Here is a 21,502-nt window from a genome sequence, read left to right as displayed (position 1 = left end):
TGCCTCACGGTACAAGAAGAAAGAATTGCCGGGTAAGGTATTATGGTATTTTCCAATAATACCAAGGTTTAAACAATTGTTTTCAGATCCAAATACCGCTGAGCAGTTGACATGGCACCATTATGGACGTAAAAAGGATGGAAAACTTAGACACCCAGCTGACTCACCCCAATGGAGCTTTATAGATGGTAAATTCCCCGAGTTTTGTAAAGAAAAACGGAACCTACGTCTTGCATTGTCCACTGATGGTATGAATCCATTTGGTTCCTTAGTAGCACCCATAGTACTTGGCCTGTGATTTTGGTGACTTACAACTTGCCTCCTAATTTGTGTATAAAAGAAAGTACATGATGCTTACTCTATTGATATCTGGGCCAAAACAACCCGGAAATAACATTGATGTGTACTTGGAACCTCTTATTGATGATTTGAACATCCTATGGGAACAAGGTGTGGAAGTGTTCGACTCTTATCATAAGGAAAAGTTCACTCTAAGAGCAATGTTGTTTTGTACTATCCAAGATTATCCAGCTTATGGTAATCTTTCGGGATATACAACGAAAGGAAAGGCTGCTTGTCCTATATGTGAGGACGGTTTGGAGGGAATGTGGTTAACAGCATCTGGAAAGAATGTTTTCAATGATAATCGTCAATTTCTACCTTGTAATCATCATTATCGTAAGTTGAAAAAAACATTTAATGGCAAACAATGTTTTTTGGGACGTCCTAAGATTAAGAGTGGTGAGGAGGTGCTTCAAAAGATTAAGGATATCCATATTACATTTGGTATGAAAAATAAAAAGAATCCTCTTCCTAAACAGGGATACAAGAAGTGTCCATATTTTTGGCGCCTACCTTATTGGAGATTCCTCTTTGTCCGGCATTCACTAGATGTGATGCATATCGAGAAGAATGTATGTGATAGTTTGATTAGTACATTATTGAATGTCCCGGGGAAGACAAAAGACGGTGTTAAAGCTCGAGATGATTTGAAGGCAATGGGGATTAGAAGGGAACTACATGTTGTTGATGATGGAACTCGGAAATACTTACCTCCTGCAGCGTATACGTTGTCAAGAAAAGATAAGGAGTTTTGTGAGTGTTTAGCGGGTGTCAAAGTGCCAGAGGGTTATTCGTCCAATATTCGGAACCTGGTGTCGATGGAAACTCTGAAACTTGTGGGCCTTAAGTCCCATGATTGCCATATTTTGATGCAGTATTTGTTACCTGTGACTATTCGTTCAATTCTGCCTAAAAAAGTTAGATACGCCATTATTAGACTGTGTCATTTCTTCAATGCGATATATAGCAAAGTTATTGACCCAGAAGAGTTGAGTGCGTTGGAGAATGATATTGTTGTCGTGTTGTGCCAATTGGAAATGTACTTTCCTCCATCATTTTTCGACGTTATGGTTCATTTAACGATTCACCTGGTGAGAGAGGTCAGATTTTGTGGTCCAGTGTATTTGAGAAATCAATATCCCTTTGAAAGGCAAATGAAAACATATAAGGGGTATGTGAAAAATCACCGTCGTCCGGAAGGTTGTATCGCGGAGCGGGTTTTTTATGAGAATGCTATAGAGTTTTGTGGACGTTTTGTGGGATTGACAAAGACGATAGGGCTCCCTACATCTCGACATAGTGCAAGATTGGACGGAAAGGGGACCATAGGTCATAAACAACGTGACATGTCTCATGATTCATGGAACATGGCACACACTTATATTCTTCATAATGAGTCAAAAGTCATACCGTATGTCAAACGCCACATGTCTTATTTAAGGGAACAACTCCCAAGAGTTAATGCACAAAAGTTCCTTAACTGAGATCTAGTTTGCGTACCTTTGGTTATGTTGCTGATTATGAGTTCCATTGGATGTGACTTTTGTTGTGTCCAAGGTTTTGGTTGAAACTCTCTTATAGGAACATGTTGTTCCTCATGAGTTCCTTGAGTAGATGAGGAACTCTGTCAGTTGTTCCTCTTTTAGCCTCGGTGGACTCAGTTCCTTCTTTTGAGGAACAGGACATCTTCTCCTCCTTGAGGAACAGGAACATATTGATGTCATTATTTTCAAATTCCTCGTTCCTTTCCTCTTTCACTTCTTCTTCTTCTTGTGAATCTGCTGCCTTTACTTGGTTGTCTAACCAATCTCATAGTCATCAACCTGTATGCTTGGATTATATTTGTCAGATTCATCAAAGATTACGTGAATGCTTTCTTCAACACACATAGTTCTCTTGTTATATACTCTATAAGCTTTACTATGTGAGGAGTATCCTAAAAATGTTGCTTCATCACTCCTTGCATCAAATTTTCCAAGATTATCTTTTCCATTATTATGCACATAACATTTGCACCAAATGTTCTAAAATAGGTGATATTTGGTTTCTTTCCAAATAAAGTTCATAAGGAGTTTTATTAATGATAGGTCTCATCATGGCACGATTAATTATGTGACAAGCAGTATTAACAGCTTCAGCCCAAAAGTTCCTTGGAAGTTCACTAGCAATTAACATGGTTCTAGACATTTCCTCCAAAGTTCTATTTTTCCTTTCTACAACACCATTTTGTTGTGGTGTTCTAGGGGCAGAAAAATTATGATCTAGGCCATTATCTCTGCTTAAGTCATCAAATTTATAATTTTCGAATTCCTTGCCATGATCTGATCTAATGTGCATTATTTTATGCCACTTAAGTTTTGAACTCTTTTAGCAAAGACAAGGAACTCATCATAAGTTTCATCTTTACTAGTGAGAAAAATAACCCAAGTATACCTAGAGTAGTCATCTACAATCACAAGTACATACCTCTTTCCACTTCTGCTTTGAATTCTCATGGGTCCACATAAGTCCATATGAATTAATTCTAATGGTTTAGTGGTACTTACAATCGTTTAGATTTGAAAGAGGATCTTACTTGCTTACCTCGTGCACATGCATCACAAACTTGATCAATATGAAATTTTATGGATGGTAATCCTAAAACAAGATCTTTTGATCTAAGTTTCTCAAGTAATGAAAAGCTAGCATGTCCTAGACGCTTGTGCCAAAGAAGTGAATCATCTTCAATAACACTAAGACAAGTTAAATTGATTTGAGGAACAAGGTCTAGATCCACAATGTATGTGTTCCCTTTCCTTGTTCCTTCCAAGATAACCTTCTTAGTTTTAATGTTGATGATCAAGCATTTTTCTTTATCAAATTTTACAGTATTTCCTTTGTCACAGAATTGAGAAATGCTTAATAGATTATGTTTTAGACCTTCAACTAAAAATACATTTTCAATGGAGTGTAAGTGGTGACTTACCACCTTACCCATGCAACTATGTTACCTTTCTTATTATCACCAAATGTTACACTTCCACCTTCATAGGTTGTGAGTGAGAGAAACTTGTTTTGTCTCCTGTCATGTGCTTGGAACAACCACTATCGAGATACCATGTGTTGTTCCCCCTCACTCCAACCTGCAAAAATCAACTAAGTGTTAGTTGTAGGAACCCCATCTTTCGTGGGTTCCTGTTCTTGACTAGGATTTGTTTTGACAACCCATTTTTTCTTACTTATTGTCACATTTTTCCCAATCATCTCAGATTTTAGTTGACATTGATTTATGTAATGACCTACCTTGCCACAATACATACAGAACTTATCACTAGGTAGATCAACATATTTCTTTGTCTTGTTCCTTTTCTTGTAGTTTTCAAAACCAAGACCTTCCTTCCTCTTGTCTGTGGTTTCTCAATCCACTTAGGAACTTTCATGATTTTGCCTCTGTTCCTTGCGACAACCAGTTCCTTTTTAAGATTACAGATCTGTTCCTTTAAAAATTTTTCTCTTTATTCAATTTTTCAATCTCAGATCTGTATCCTTTCAAAGGGGTTGATCTTATATCAAAGGAACTCAGAACAGGGACAAATCCTTCAAGTGTGAAATCTCTAAATTAATTAGATAATTTTCATTTTTCAAACTTTCATAACATTCTTTGATTTTAAGTTTTTATCAAAAAATCAAAGAATCTTGTTTCAACATCGTTCTCATTTTCTTAAGCCATTCTATGTGTTCCTTGCAGAACTTTAAGGCTTGTTCCGTTTGTTTACGTTTTTCACGTTCATCTCTACATTCAAGAATTGCATCATAAAGAAGATCATATATTTCAGGCCTAGTTTTACCATCTAAGTCTGACTCAAGCCATGTTGACTTACCTCAACTTTTTCTTCATCTTCTTTTTCGTCAGTGTTTGCCATGAGGCAAAGGTTTGCTGTTTCTTCAGTTTGTTGTCTCTTCTTCTTCCGTCTCTGAATCTCCCCAAGCAGCTATCATAGCTTTGCGACATTTGCCTTAGAGAAAGGTGCTTTTGATTCTTTGTTCCTTTCAGCAAAGCGTTCCTTGTTCCTTTCTTTGGTTTTGTCATTTTCCCAAAGAGGACATTCCTTGATGAAGTGATCTGTACTTACCACATTTATGACAAGCAGCTTTGTTAGAAAATTTCTTAGTTTTACCTTTGAAGTTTCCATTCTTCATGTTCCTGTACATCTTTCGAAATTTTCGAACCATGAGGGCTGCTTCTTCTTCTTCTGAATCCGAATCATCTTCATCATCTGCTTTGAGAGCAATTGATTTTGATTTGGAGCTTTCACCATATTCAGTATCAAGGTGAAGCTCATGAGTCATAAGTGACCCTGCCCAGCTGTTCTAAGTTGAACTTAGTGAAGTCTTTTGTTTCTTGAAGAGCGTGACTTTAGCCATCCATCTGTCCTTAGGAAGACTCCTAAGAACCTTTCGAACCTGTTCCTCAGATGAAATAAACTTTCCAAGAGAAGCCAACTCATTAATAATGTTAGTAAAACGAGTAAACATGTCTCGGATGCTTTTTTAGATTTCATGCAGAACAGTTCATATTGATTCATAAGTAAATCAATTTTCGATCTTTTAACTTCATTAGTTCCTTCTGGGTTACTTCTAGTAAATCCCATATTTGCTTTGCGGATTTGCATCCCATGATCCTATTATGTTCATGGGGTCCAAGTCCACAATGCAACAGTTTAATAGCCATGGCATTTACTTCCATTTTTTCAAAATCAGATTTGTCATAATCAGAGAGGGGTTTTAGAGTTACCTCATTTTTGTCATTTGTAGTTGTGACTTCGAAATCACCAACTTCAATGACTCTCCATACCTGATAGTTTTCAGCTTTGATGAATATCTCCATGCGGTTCTTCCAATAGTTGTAGTACTTCCCATTGAACATAGGAGGCCTTTGAGTGGAATAACCTTCTTCAAGTTTCTCGGTGGTATTCATTGTTCCTTGGATCTTTTTCTCAATAGGGTTTCCTATCTTACGTGAGTTCTAGCTCTGATACCAATTGTTATTTCCCTAGGAACACTACAAGAGGGGGGGTGAATTGTAGGTGTAGAAATAAACGTAACTTTTTGCGGAAATTAAAACTTAAACGAATAAACAAGCTAAGGAACACAAGGGATTTTTACGAGGAAAAACTTCTTGGGCCCAACAAGAAGAAACAACCTCGACCACTAGGGATTTTAAACTCAACTCTTTCACTAATTAGGCCAAACAACTTTGTTACAACCTAATTCTAACTCGAGCCACACCTTGAGTTCCTAAACTCAAGTTCCTAAGCCACTGTTCCCTTAACAGCAGTTCCTCTCAACTTCACTCGAAGTTTTCTCACTCATACAAGCTTCACTCAAAGCCTTCTCTCTTACAGAACTTCACTCAAAGTTCCCTTACCCCAAAAACCAAAATACAATTGATCGAAATAAGCTTAGTGGAATTAGAGTAAGAAGCAAAGAACAAATGGCTATTATGAGAGAATGAAGGCACTGACACTTAATTAGTTAAACTCACTTAATTACTTAGTCAGACACATTTGGAATCTTCTAGACTTCATATTTATAGTGTAATCACAAAGAACGTGGGATTAAAATGATTACATGTTAATCCATTAACCCATGATGTTCCTTCCCCTAAGGAACACGTTTCTCATCATGTCCCATGATCCCATGATCTAAATGAACGTGGATATTTTTAGCACATACTCCTAAGTAATAGGAGTTCCTTGAGCTTTATCCGAAAATCAGTTTTATAAAAACACTTTTTATCTTTAAAACTGAATTTTTAATCTTTAAGAAAATAATATCTTTTAAACAAATTCTTTTCTAAACCGGATATATTATTTTTTTTTTCCGAAAAAAAATCTTTTCCTAAAACAGATTTTCTTTTTAAAACTGATTTTATATTACTATTTGAAATTAGATAAAACTAATTTCCTATAATTTAGGCATGACTTACTCATCAATTGCTATTATTACCGTTATACTTTTCACGCCTAAGTCTAGTTCCTTTTATTAACAAGTTCCTTTAACAATTCGTTTAAGTGCCACTTAGTTTGTTCCTTAAAAGGAACAAACTCTCATTCTCAAATAAACTGCCACTGTTCCTTACCATTCTTACTTTGTTCCTTTACATTGGAACTAGAAAATAAAACGCCTAGCTTCTATTCTTCTTGATCCAATGCTTGCTCCAGTATCAACTTATAGAAACTTCTTTACTTAGCCTTTGAAATCCTCTCTTGACTTCTTCCTTGACTTCGTATTCTCCCAGTTCCTTTCATTGATACCTTAAACACATACACTTAAATAACTCATTAGTTCACTACTTAGTTTGCATCTTTGTTTCTTTGTCAGCATCAAAACTAGGGTTCAACAATTATTATTATTATTATTATTATTATTATTATTATTATTATTATTATTATTATTATTATTATTATAATTATGATTAATATTATTATTGCGAAGACTCTGAGACTTTAAAGATGAAATGTTTACTACATTAAAAGTATAAAGAAAATAAGGATAAGAATGATAATGTAACTCCATAGAATATGTATTTATGTTCTAAGGTTAGTAGTTGAATAAGTACCTAAGATACAATGGTTTAAATTTCTTTCTTTAGCATCTTTATATTGTTGAGGAATAAGTTGGTTTGGATTGGAAAAATATTCTTATTATCATTTGAGGAATGAAAGTTATTATTTAGTTATTTGAGTTGAGTGAGAATATATTTTAGTACGCGAAAAGGGAAATATTTTATTATTATGATTGGCTTCAATTGATCCTTATGTGATTATTAATGTGAATATATGATTGTTATGGTTCATATTGTGTGAACTTATTGTTATGAGAATTGTTTGTTGATACGATATTGTATGATCAAATCAAATCAAATGTTGTCTTCCTAGAGAATGACATGTAAGTTATGTATCGAAACCTAAAGTAGAGTTACGTTAAATTTAAGGTTGCGAAATAAAATGGTCAACAATAATGACTTAGCTGGTGCTATTCGTCTTTTGGCAGAGAAAATGACTCAGGAAAGAGCTCAGCGTCCCAATTCTGCTGGGGACATGTTTGAGAGACTAGCTAAGGTTACACAATCATTCTTTAAGGGGCAAGCTGATCCTACCTTTTCAGAAAATTGGATTAAGGAATTCGAAAAGATCTTTGGGGTTGTGAACTGTCCTAAGGGTATTTCTATAGACGCTTTGGGAAGCCTAAGAACCTTGGGGTTATTTCTGTGATGCAAGTAAGGAAGTTGATGAAAAACGGGTGTGAATTATTTTTCCGCAGTGTGCAGGATGTGACTAAGGAAGTTGGGGTGAATATCCAGGATGTCACAATCGTGAACGAGTTTATGGATGTATTTCTGAGAGAGATTTCGGGTATGCCACCTGCAAAAGTTGTTGAGTTCACCATAGACTTAGTTCCTGGAACTGCACCTATATTTAAGGCACCTTATAGAATGGCACCATCTGAGATGAGTAAGTTGAAGATGCAATTGCAAGAGTTGCTGGATAAGGGTTATATTAGGCCTAGTGCATCACCTCGGGGAGCTCCTTTATTGTTTGTGAAGAAGAAGGATGGGAGTATGAGGTTGTACATTGATTATACAAAACTGAACAATGTAACTATTGAGAATAAGTATCCTTTGCCTAGGATAAATGACCTATTCGATTAGTTAAATGGGTCGAGTGTGTTCTCGAGGATTGATTTACAGGGTAGCTAATAAGGATGTACCTAAAACTGCATTTAGGAAGTGTTATGGTCACTATGAGTTCACTTTAATGCCATTTGGGTTAACCAATGCTCCAGCCATATTTATGGATTTGATGAATAGGATTTTCCATGATTTTTTAGTTAAGTTCGTGGTGGTTTTCATTGATGATATACTGATATATATTCGAGGAATGAAGTAGAGCATGATAAGCACTTGAGAATTATTTTAGGGACGCTTATGAAGAATCAATTATATGCCAAGTTCTCTGAGTGTGAGTTTCGTTTGGAGAAAGTAGCATTTTTGGATCACTATGTGTCCAAGTAAGGAGTCTCTGATCTGTTTATCCATCTAAGATTCAAGCTCTGAGTGAGTGGCCAACTCCAAAGAATGTGTCAGATATTAGAAGTTTCCTAGGTCTAGCTGACTCTTATAGGAGATTGGTACGAGATTTCTCGAAGATAGCGAGGCCCATGAACAATTTGATGAAGAAAGAGTCAAAGTTTTAGTGGAGTCAAAAGTATGAAAAAGCCTTTCAGATTTTGAAGGAACGTTTAACCTCCGCACCTGTTTTCACGCTGCCTAATAGGAATGAGAGATTTGAGGTATATAGTGATGCTTCAAACAATTGTTTGGGATGTGTGTTACAGCAGAATGGGAAGGTAATTGCTTATGCGTCGCGTCAGTTGAAACCTTATGAGGCTAATTACCCTACCCAGGATCTAAAGTTAGCCGCATAGTGTTTGCATTAAAAATTTGGAGACATTACATTTATGGGACAACCTGTAAATATTTACCGTCCATAAGAGTTTGAAGTACATTTTCACCCAGAAAGACCTTAATATGAGGCAGACAAGATGGTTTGAGTTGATTAGGGACTATGACCTAGACATGCAATATCATGAGGGGAAAGCAAACGTACTTGTCGATGCCTTGAGTAGGAAGTCGAGCCATAGGGTGAGTTCCTTGGTAGTCCCTAAAGAGTTATGTCGAGATATGCAAAGGCTGAGCCTAGAAATTTTAAATCATGACGAAAGTGAGGCAAGACTGAGCGCTTTATTTTTGGGTCGGGGTTGTCAATTTTCGACGAGAACAATGACGGTCAAGTTGGGGATGAGCAACTAGATAAGATTAAGGAGAAGATGAAGCAATATAAGGAAGCCGACTATAAGATCCATGATGATGGAAGTTTGAGGTTTAAGGGAAGATGGTGTGTACCACAAAAGTGTGAGGACCTTAAGAGACATCTTATGGATGAGAGGCATAACACTCCTTATTCTGTGCACCCTGGGGGTGACAAGTTGTACAAAGACCTTAAGGATATGTATTGGTTGCCAAACATGAAGCGTGAGGTAGCCGAATATGTGTCTAAGTGCTTAACCTGTCAGAATTTGAAGATAGATCATAAGAGACCCATGGAGTAGGTTCAGTCTTAGAGGTTCTTGGATGGAAATGGGATTCAATTTCTATGGATTTTGTGACTGCTTTGCCTAGGACGAGGAGTCGCGGTGATACTATTTGGGTTATTGTGGACCGATTGACGAAGTCCGCTGTGTTCATACCTAATAAGGAGACATGCAAAAAGAAGCAACTTGTGAAGACGTACATTAGGCATGTATTGAGATTTCATGGGGTTCGAAAGGATATTATTTCTAATCGTGATTCGAGATTCCTCTCGAAATTGTGAAAAAAGGTCCAACTGAATCATGGGACAACATTAAAGATGAGTACAACCTTTCACCCTGAGACTGATGGTCAGATTGAGAGGACTAATGAAACCATGGAGGATTTCTTAAGAGTGTGCGCTATTGATTTCCAAGGTAGTTGGGAGGACCAATTAGACCTGATCAAATTTTCATATAACAATAGCTATCACGCGAGCATTAAGATGACACCTTTTGAGGCACTATATGGACGAAAGTGTAGAAGTCCTATTTGCTAGAATGATTTTAGTGAGAATATAGTCTTGGGGACAAATTTTATTGTGGAAACCGTAAAAAATGTCAAACTGATTCAGGCTAGAATTCAAGCTGCTCAAGATAGGCAAAATTGTTATGCCGATTTAAAGCGATGAGAAGATGAGTTCGCAGTAGGTGATAAAGTGTTTTTGAAAGTATCACGAACTAAGGGCGTCATGAGATTTGGGAAAAAGGGCAAGTTAAGTGCCAAATATGTAGGCCCATATAAGATTCTGGAGAGAATTGGGAAAGTACCCTATGGGTTGGCGTTGCCAATGGAGTTCGAAAAGATGCATGATGTGTTGCGTTATATCCTTGATGAGCACCATGTTTTGGAGCCTGAGAGGATACATATTGATAGCAGCCGCACATATGTGGAAAGGCCTATGAAGATTCTTGACATAAAGGTGCGTAGTACACGCAATAAGGATGTCCATATCGTGAAAGTACTTTGGTCTAACCACGAGTCTGAGGAGGCAACATGGGAAACCGAAGATGAAATGAAGAAGAGGTATCTAGAGTTGTTCCTTGAGGTGAGTTACGAGGGCGTAACTCGTTTTCTTTAATGGGGGGTATAATACGGTAGAATTTCGCGCTTTTTACCTATTTTTATGAGATTTTTATGCATTTTTTTTCTCATTTTGGCGATTTGCACATAGTGGTGCAAAATAAATAGATTCTACGCATGGAAAAATGTGTTCAAGAGTAACACAAGTGGGTTTTAAAGTTGTTAAAGTGTGCACATGAGTAGCACAAGTATTTTTCAAATGAAAATTTAGATCAAAATTTTCAAAATATGGGAGTTTTTGTGTCAAGTTTCAGGACGAAACTTCTTTTAAGAGGGGTAGACTATAATCTCCCGTAAACTTGTGGATTTTATAAATATTTTAGTATATATATATTTATAGTTAAATGTAATTTAGTTTAAAATAATTTATTTCTTTAAAGGTTGACTATTTGAAGTCAAAGGAATTATTTTAAGGATTTAAGGAAGTTAAATATTTGGTTAAGGCATGCTTTGAAAAACATTTAAAATACTTTTGGATTTGAAAAACGAGTTTAAATGGGCATGAGGAACCAAAATACTAATTGGACTAGAAAAAGGACTTCTAGTGATGTTAGGAGTTTTAATCATCAATCCTATTCATCATTAAACTCTATTTCAACTCAATTGTCTTTTCTAAGCCCAAAAGAAAAACATACCTATAGAAATATTAGACCCAAATTTTACCCACACACAAATTCTCTCTCTCCTCCCTCTCACCAAAACCGACGGTCCTTTTCTCTCTATCTCATCCACGTAATTCTTCGTATATTTCTTTCTTCTCTTCCAAGAAATAATTTATGCCACAATAAGAAATCCTCCTTCACTTTACACCACCACCGCTGACCACCATAGGATTTCCGGCCGCTGCTGTCACTCCACGACCAACGCGCTTTTTCTCTTCTTCCTTCTTTGTGTTGGTTTGATTACTTTTCTTTCTCCTCAATTTTTATTTAAAAAATATGTTTTTATGATTTGTTTTAGTGTTAATTATGTTTAGAAACTTTAATATACTATTTTAATTATGAATCTATGATTATACAATTTATGTATTGAAGAAATAAAAATCCAGATTTAATTTTTATGTTTAAATGAGATTTTTAATTATCAAAGTATGGATTTTTAGGGTTTTAAAGATTGAAAAATTATAGTAGTATGTTATAAAGTATAAAATTGATTATACATATAAATTTAAGCTAGTTTAAGTATGTTTAAAGGGAGTTTTAATAAATAATATGTTGCTGGAATTTTAAAAAAGTTGTTATTAATGGAGTTTTATGGATTTTAATGACTAGAATAATAGTACTATATGCTAGGAGATATTAGTGATTGAAGTTTTAATGATGAAAACAACTTTTAAATATTTTTAAATGAGGTTTAAAGCATTTTAAAGTTGTTGGAATATATTTAATTTGGAGTATTGATTAGAAATTTTATTGGTGGTTTTAGGCGGAGAATTCTCTCTAGGCAACTTTATAGTTTTTAAAGTGGCCTATCTGTCTACACAAGGTACGTACATACCTATGTATTGTTTGATGTAGTATCATGATTTTAGGAAGGAAAGTTATGTAGTATCATGTATAGGAACTTTGTGAGTTCATTTATAATTGCTATTATTTTTTATTTTGCATATTATATGCCTTTGTGCGAACATGTTAAGTATGAGATTTATATCATGTTTATATGGAAGATTGATGCAAGCATATTGGTTGGGAACTTTATTTTATTAATTCACATAGGGAATAAATATATTTATTGGTATGGATCATGATTGAATCATGTGTTCTCTTTTATTATCATTTTCACTACTCTATGAGGATTGTGGGCCTTATTTGATAAGTTGATATTTTATACCCTTGAAAGGCAAGTTGGTTGTTGGCTAGGTTCAACAAATAAGGAAGGTTGGATTAAAGAAGTAATTAATCTTGAGTTGAAAGTTGTATGATCACTTATTTAATCGTAATATATAAAAAAGTTGTGGATGTTTGATTATAATATTATCTGTGTTGCTTGTGTGTCATAACAAGCAATACATGGTAAATCATGTAAAGTAAAACTTGGACAGTAATAAACTTTAGACTGGTGCACCTGTCTGTGTTATTCTATAAAAATCATTTTCAAAATATAACTACTATTATTATTTTACAGGATGGAATTGTAATTACTTAGCTTTCGCTAATTTTTGTGTTTTTGTTTTGCTTCGTTCTCTTCCTATTTATATTGTGCTGGTTAGTGAAAGGGACTACATTGCAAGAATGAATGAATTTATAGTTTTTAAGTTCACCTAGTTTAATAAACATTATAATACTGTTATTTGGGATTGTTTAGTTTTAAATTAGACAACTAATTTTGGTTTATTTTGATACTTTGGTTTGTAATTTGAATTTTTATTTTTAATAACTAGCCTTGCATTTATTCGTAACAATAGATGTGGCGGTAACACCCTAAAGGTTTGGTCAGATGTTTTAAATGAAAAGTGAATGTTTTATAAGTTTTGAAACCAAAGTTTTTGGGTGTTACAAATTGGTATCAGAGCTTAGGTTATAATAAATTATTATAAATTATATGTTAATAAACTGTGTTAAATAATTATGAGTCTAAGGTTAAATAATATAGGTATTAATAAAATAAATAGTAAACATTAAAATAAATTGTGAGAGTGGGATCGAAAAGGGTTTATGTGCCTTAATGTGAAAGCACTTATTTCAGGTGCTTATTAATTGTTTCTTTTCGTTCTAATACGTTTAGATGCTGAGACAAAATATAACTACAAGAAATGCTAGGATGATCGTTTCACCATAGAATTTAGAAATTTATATTTATTATAAGGTCTGTATACTAAGTTCTTTAGTAGTATTAGAAATTTTCTAAGTTCCTATATATGTGTTTTTATTAGGAATTTATTACTTGACTGTTTTATTTTGAATTGAATAGAGTTTAAGTTCTTGTTATAATTGTTGTTTACTTGTCAAACTGATGTTATGTGGAAGCATGCAAAGTGATGAAATGTATTTTGTTGAGGCGTGTAATTTTCTTATGATGAAAGTTAGTATTGAATAAAACTATGTGCAAGACCATGTTTGGGTGAGTAGTTGTAGTAATACCAATGCTAATGTGCATGAATTGTATGCAAACCTATCAAGTATACACTAGATCTCGTGGGAGGACTTTTGAACAAATGGTTGAAACCCCTGAACAACTATTTGAGAGGCTAAGATCTCTTGAACAACTTTCGCAACGTATGGGTTTAGTGTTACAAAACCAATTAGGGAATAATGCTGGAGAGGACCCACAAGCTGCTATGGCAAAGAAGTTAGCAACCCTTAAACCTCCAATTTTTGTAGGAAAGGAAGGCCCCTTAATCTTAGAGAACTGGCTAAGAGACTTTGATAAGTTATTCACTGCTACTGGGACAACTGAAGCTCAAAAAGTAGACCAAGCTACCTTTTATTTGAGGGATGATGCAGTTGGTGGGAGAGTCAAGGACCTATTGTTAGAGCTCAAGAAAACTTTAATTGGAATGCTTTTAAGGTTGCTATTAAGGATAGATTTTTCCCTGAACATATTAGGAGGCAGAAATACAATGAGTTCACTAGATTTAACCAGGAAGGTACTATAGTATGTTTGTGCAAGAGTATGCCCAAAAGTTCAATGAGTTGGCTAGATTTTGTCTAACTGTTGTGCTAGATGAGAGATCCAAGGCTCAAAAGTTTGAGGATGGGTTAGCATTTAGAATTCAGACCAGACTTGGGGGAGCAACTTCTGGAACTTTTAAGGAAGCTTATTCTAAGGCTTCTAATATTGAGAGGATTTTGAGGCGTGAAGAGGAAGTTATAGGGAGGAATAAGAGAAAAGACCCACCTAACAATCAAAATGACCATGGGAATGACAAGAAACCTCGATAGGGCAATAATCACACTAATGGTGGTAGTAATTATCAAGGGAATCGTAGCAACTACCAAGGTCAGGAGAGATCAAACCAGCAGGGATCCCGTACCCATACCCTAATTATAGGAAGTGTAAGAAAAGCCACCCAGGATTTACTTGTCAAGGAGACCCAATAACTTGTTATGCTTGTGGAGAGAAAGGACATAAGGCTAATCAGTGTCCCAAGCGTCAAAAGAATGGACAAAATAGGAACAATGGGGGAACTAGGAATGGTCATGGGCCTAATCCGAACCAAAACAACAACAACAGCCCCTATAACAATAACAACTACCAGGGTCAGGTTTCGAATGCTCAAGGAGGGAATAATATTCAACATAATGGGCAGAATAACAATCACGCAAATGGAGGAAACAACAATCAGAACAACAATGGAAATGGCGCTCGAGGCAACAATGGAAGAATATATGTTATGAACCATAATGAAGCAAACAACAACGCCAATGTTATGATGAGTACTTTCCTCGTAAACTCTAACCCTGCTTACTTGCTTTTTGATTCTGGGGCATCTTATTCTTTCATAGCTAGTTCATTTGTTGAAAAGTTAGGTCTAAAACCCTCAATCTTGTGTCAAACTTTCATAATAATACCTTCAGCAGAAGTAGTTCCTTGTAGTTTTATATACCAAGACATACCCATTAGCATATTAGGATATGATTTGCCTGTTGATCTTATTCAGTTTGACTTACCCAACTTTGATGTAATATTGGGGATGGATTGGCTTGCTAAGTATAGAGCTAAGATAGAGTGTCATACCCAAAAGGTATCTGTTAGGGGGCCAAAGGGAAATAAAATATGCTATCAAGGAATTGTTTCTAAACCTGAAGTCAGTATTCTGTCAGCCATGTCATTCAAAACCTATATTAGGAAGGGTTACTCCATCTATTTATGTCATATGAAAGATATGAGTGTGGAGGATGGGGAGATATCTCAAATACCTATGGTGAGTGAGCTCCAAGATGTTTTTCCGGAAAGAATTACAGGGATGTCGCCAGTGAGAGAGATGGATTTTGAAATTGACCTAGTGCCTGGGACTAGAGCTATTTCTAAGGCACCATATAGGATGTCACCTGCAGAGATGCAAGAGTTGAAAGTACAATTGGAGGAATTGTCGGAGAAATGGTACATTAGGCCAAGTGTGTCACCTTGTGGAGCACCATTGTTATTTGTTCGAAAGAAGGATGGAACCTTGAGGTTGTATATTGATTACAGAGAGTTGAATAATGTCACAATAAAGAATAAGTACCCATTGCCTAGGATTGAGGATTTATTTTATCAACTTAAGGGTGCTGGAATTTTATCTAAGATTGATTTGAGGTCTGGGTATCACCAATTGAGAATTGAGGAGGAAGATATACCAAAGACAGTGTTTCGTACGAGGTATTGGCATTATGAGTTCACAGTGATGCCATTTGAACTTACTAATGCACCTGCAGCATTTATGGATCTTATGAATAGGACTTTTCAGCCGTATTTAGATAAATTTGTGGTGGTGTTCATAGATGATATATTGGTGTACTCAAAGAACAAAGAAGACCATGAGGGTCATCTAAGGAAATTTTTAAAGATACTTCGAGAGAAAAAGTTGTATGCTAAGTTATTAAAGTGTGAGTTTTGGCTTCAGAAGGTTGTATTTTTGGGTCATGTGATTTCTAAAGAAGGTGTTGTTGTAGATCCATCAAAGATACAAGCAGTAACATAATGCGTGAGACCTAGTAATGTGACTGAGATTAGAAGTTTCTTAGGACTTGTTGGCTATTATAGGAGGTTTGTGCGAGATTTTTCAAAAGTAGCTCAACCTTTGACAAAATTTGATGAAGAAAACAACTCGATTTCAGTGGGATGAGAAGTGTGAGAAAACTTTCCAATAATTGAAGCAAAGACTTACTTAAACCACCAGTTTTGACATTACCATTTGGATTAGAAGGTTTTGAGGTGTATAGTGATGCTTCTAAGAATGGGTTAGGATGTGTATTGATGCAACATGGTAAGGTGGTAGCATATGCTTCAAGACAATTTAAGCCTTATGAACAGAATTACCCTACTCATGATTAGAATTAGCTGATGTAGTATTCGCATTGAAGATTTAGAGGCATTATTTGTATGGTGTGTCATGTAAGATTTTCGCTGATCATAAAATCTGAACTATATATTTACTCAGAAGGAGTTGAACATGAGACAGAGGGGATGGTCAGAACTCATTAAGGATTATGATTTACAGATATTGTATCATGAGGGTAAAGCGAATAAAGTCGATGATGCGTTGAGTAGGAAGACTAGTCATATGATGAACATGATGGTGTTATCTGAGAGATTGTGTGAAGAATTTAGGATAATGAGTTTAGAAGTCATGGAGAAAGGGAAAGTGGAAGCTCAATTGAATGCATTATGTGTGCAACCCACCTTATTCGATGATATTCGAGTGAAGCAAAGTAGTGGTGAGTGGATGGTGAAGATTAAGAAAATGAAAGAAGATGGAGTTGTCATGGGTTTAACATCGATGAGAATGGTGTTGTGAAGTACAAGGGGAGATGGTGTGTTCCTAAGGATGAGGAGTTAAAAAGAAAGATTTTGGAAGAAGCTCATAATACGCCATATTATGTGCATCTTGGAGGAGATAAGCTCTATAAGGATTTGAAGCAGCATTTTTGGTGGAAAAATATGAAATGTGAAGTGGCAGAGTTTATTGCAAAGTGTTTGACGTGTCAGAAAGTGAATATTAAGCATATGAGACCTGGTAGAATGATGCAACCTTTAAAAGTGTCGAGTTGGAAATGGGAGTTTATTTCAATGGATTTTGTCATGGGATTACCACTTACTAAGTCAGCTAAGAATGTCATATGGGTTAAAGTGGATCGTTTGACATAGTCGGCCAGGTTTATAGCCATGAAAGATACTTGGAGTATGCAACAATTGGCTAGTGCATATGTGCGAGAGGTTGTGAAACTGCATGGAGTACCAAAGGATAATGTTTCATATAGAGACTCAAGATTTTTGTCCAAGTTCTAGGAGGGGTTACAACAAGCATTTGGGACATTGCTCAAGTTTAGTACAACTTTCCACCCTGCAACAGATGGACAAACAGGGAGAACAATTCAAACCTTGGAGGATATGTTAAGAGCATGCGTGATAGACTTTGGAGGATCCTGGGATGATTATTTGCCAACTATAGAATTTTCGTATAACAACAGTTATCACTCAAGCATAAATATGGCACCGTATGAAGCATTGTGTTACATAGTGCTTGACTCGTAAGTAATTACTACTATCCCCAACAGTAGGTTCTAGAATAGGAGACTTGTGCAACAACGTCTGCACTTAAAACCCGACCTGAGCTCCGCCTCGAAACCTACAAAAAATGGACCCACCCTGGAGGTTTGGGTGGTATTTCCCCCTCCGAAACTTAAGTCAGGTATTAGGAGTATGAAGGAACTTTAGAGAGAGAGAGTATTTATGGCAGAATAATATTACTATGCTCTGAAAAACGTACCTTTTCCCTGATTTTGAAGGACTATTTATAGTGTCTGAAATGACTGTTCTAATTTGGGAGCATCTGATTGGCTAAGCAATAATGTTGTGACACATGGCGATTACTGATTGGAGAGTACACATCACCCTTTTACACATAAATGCTCTTTACTTTCACTAGGCATAAGTACAATTTGGGCCATAAGAATCGTTTTACTACACCTTTCTTCAGAAAAGTGTACTTTAGTCCATACAAGTTTATGACCCATGTACTTTACAACAGTAGAAAAGCGCCACTTGTAAGGATGTGATGGGGCCACGTGTCACATTTATAGCAGTTGATTTTTAGGCTACAACATTTGCCCCTTAAAAGAGGAGTTTACCATTTAGGCACCAAGACGGTTGGTTTTTTCTTTTAACCGACGAGAGCTGCCCTTCTTTTTCAAGATGAAAAGGCGCCATTTAGCCGGTCTCATCTGGTCAACCTTCAAAGGTTTTGAAGCACCTCGTAATTTTAACCCTTTATTTTTGGTGTTTGTTTATTTTAAAATGGTATTTTCCTTTTCATAAAAATAAATAATTTATCATTTGAATTATTTTGGAACATGTTATGAAAATGGTATATATATTTATATGTTGTGATATATTTATATATATTTATTTTAAGTTGTGAGATATTTATTTCAAGTTGTTATATTAGTTTCGTTATTTAATTTGGGCGTTTAGGATCCGGTTTTGTCGGGTAGCATTTTGTAACGTTGTTGGACCAACTTGGGTGATGAAATGTTGCATCGCATGTGGCATGTCGTGCTGGCCGAAAATAAGCAATTATGGAGTGGAGGATGAAGAGTTTTGGTGCTTATGAAGCTAACCTTTGAATATCGTGTAACCCCCTATTTAATTCCCCATTAACCCACCTTTATAATCACCCTTTAAACCATTGCTTACTGAGGTTATTAATCAGGTTTTTGCTGCATTCTAACCCCCATTTTTCGTCCAACCCTTAGAGAGGAAGAGAAAGAGTTCTTCTCTCTTCTCGGATTTTCGTCCATTTTTGCATACCTATTTTGTTTGCATCATATCTCCTTCGTTTCTTATCAGAATTGAACGTGTGAGTAGTCAAATCTATCTCCTTTGAAAGATCTTGCTTGTGGTACAATTTGCTTTTGAACAAAGGGGAAGACGCGACTGCAGTTTTCGTTTCAATCAGACGAGTCATCCGGTTTTTGTTCCCTGTTACACCTTCACGAAAATAACCGTATCCGGAGATCTAACCGTTGGATCGTCTTCAAATTTGGACAAAACTATCTTGTTCTTTACTTTGACCGGAGCAATTTAAAATCCGAGCTTTTGATCACCAGGAATCATGGTCGGAACAGAGCAGTGCGAAATAAGAGTTTTCAACATTCAAGAAGAAAATGCCTAGTGACTTGTTGCTATAATTATCGTTCATGGAGGAATTGGATTGCTCGCATATTTTTTGAATCCCGTTATACTCATCTCTCCTTCCGACGATCCAAGTAACTAGCGTTATTCTAGTTCGATAGAGAATAGATTATGAACTTAGGTTGTTAGAATCACGTTAGAGAACTTATAATCATGCTAGGTGGAACTTAGAGGATTGTATGTTTGTAGTTAAGCGTAGTATTATGGTTGTTAGTGTTACTTTTCATATGTTGGACTGTTGTTATGATCATCTTGTTAGTCTCGTTGATTAGTTTGTCAATTTGATGATTTGTTGTTGTATTGATTTGGAGTCACTTTGGTTAATATTGGATTTTTGAGTAGTTGGATGTTTTTGATGATGTATAGCCTCTTGTTAGGGTGATTAGTGTTGTGACTGGTATGAATTTGGGTTGATTTGGGTGTTTGAGACCGGACCTAAGTATTTTGGACGAGGCAAGGGCGTGCGAGCACAACCCGCAAGCCACGAACTACAGCAGCTCGCGACTCGCAACGGCCAGAGTGCCGCGACTCGCGATAGTCGTCGCACCTCGCGACGAGGGTCTGTTTTTCCTTAGTTGCGTGCTTTGATTAAATTCCAAATTGGTTTACAGCTTGGTTATTTGTTGATGGATGGTCTTAGGCGTGTTTGTTAAGCATGTTTGAGTAAGTTTGGGTCGGTTTGAGTTATACATTAAGGGTATGTGCCCTATTTTGTTGGGAAGCCTATGGTTGTTTGGTTTGGAGTATATTGAGGACCTTTATCTTGTCGTGTATACTCACATTTGAACTTTGTTGGTTAGTTGAATTTGATTTACTTGTATACCTCGTTGTGTATACATTTGAATGTTGGATTAGATGAATTTCGCTTGTATACCTTGTCGTGTATATAACTGAATGTTGGAATAGATGGATCTTGTGTATACCTTATCGTGTATACATCATATTTGGTTGGGTTTGATTGATCCTATGGACGGCATGGTCCTAGGAATTTGTGTTTGATTATTCTATGGACGGTATGGTCCTAGGAATTTGTGTTTGATGATCCTAAGGGCGGTATGGTCCTAGGAATTTGTGTTTGATGATCCTAAGGGTGGTATGGTCTTAGGAATTTGTGTTTGATAATCCTAAGGGCGGTATGGTCCTAGGAATTTGTGTTTGAAGATCCTAAGGGCGATATGGTCCTAGGAATTGGTTACTTAACCTTGGGTGGTATGGTCCATTGGTTCATTCACGGGTGGTATGATCCGTTGAGTTTTGTTATTCGGAAAGGGCGGTATGGTCCTCGAATATGCAAGCTATTCGGAAAGGGCAGTATGGTCCTCGAAGAGGACTTGGGCGGCATGGTCCAATGAGTCTACTCACAGACGGTATGGTCTGTTGTGTTTGAACTTGTTTGACCGCATTTGTTGCATGGTTGACCGGGATTTGTTTGACATTGAGCTTCCTTATTTGTTGCCTATGATTTATTGTATCATGATGTGAGTATGATATCTTGGTGATGTGTTTCTTTGGCGTTGCTTCTAATTTCTTTAAGTTCATTATCTGTTCCTATTTGGACTGGGAGAACTGCTAGTTACTCCCCACTGATTGTGGAAGTTGTTGCATATTTTGCAGGTTATGTTGATGGTAATCTTCTTTGGTTTTGGGCTCGGGTTGAGTTGTGAGCATTAAAAAGCTAGGTGTTTTAGGCCTAAACTTTTAAATAGTTTGAGAGTCAGTTTTCTATTTTACCTGTCAAAAAAAAAAATTTCTATTTTAGATATTACTCTAATTAATTTAATTTATTTATACTATTTACTTATGCTGGTTTATCACTTAGTTATTTAAACGCATTTCTTGTAGTAGTGACATTCTCAGAAGACGATGTTTTCGCCATCGTCCTATTAATACTATTATTATTTCTTTCTTTTCTGCTTTGAAATTCTGGGGTGTTACAGTTTTAGCATGCAACGGTTACTTTTACCGGGAGAGGAGGTCATTTTCACCCCTCTATATATATGTCCTTTTGTCGTTTCTGAAATCACTTTTACATCTTGGAGAGATTTTCTAGAGAAAGAGACTATGCCCCAT

General features: G+C 36.1%; 1 protein-coding gene across 1 annotated transcript; it reads left to right on the top strand.

Annotated features, from left to right (window-relative positions):
• The first annotated feature begins 347 nt into the window (after window positions 1–347).
• LOC104901479 (uncharacterized) lies at window positions 348–1,826 on the top strand. The gene has a single exon (XM_010689069.2). It carries the CDS (start codon window positions 348–350, stop codon window positions 1,824–1,826), a length of 1,479 nt encoding a protein of 492 aa, XP_010687371.2.
• The last annotated feature ends 19,676 nt before the right edge of the window (window positions 1,827–21,502 follow it).

This window comes from Beta vulgaris, chromosome 8 (genome assembly GCF_026745355.1).
Source record: "Beta vulgaris subsp. vulgaris cultivar EL10 chromosome 8, EL10.2, whole genome shotgun sequence".
In the NCBI taxonomy this organism is placed as follows: Eukaryota; Viridiplantae; Streptophyta; class Magnoliopsida; order Caryophyllales; family Amaranthaceae; genus Beta; species Beta vulgaris.
Note: the sequence above shows the minus strand (reverse complement) of the source record. Positions and strands in the feature narration are given on the sequence as shown.

Coding starts and splice junctions, on each gene's coding strand:
- LOC104901479 (XM_010689069.2), top strand. CDS start 348: ATGATGCTTACTCTATTGATATCTGGGCCAAAACAACCCGGAAATAAC.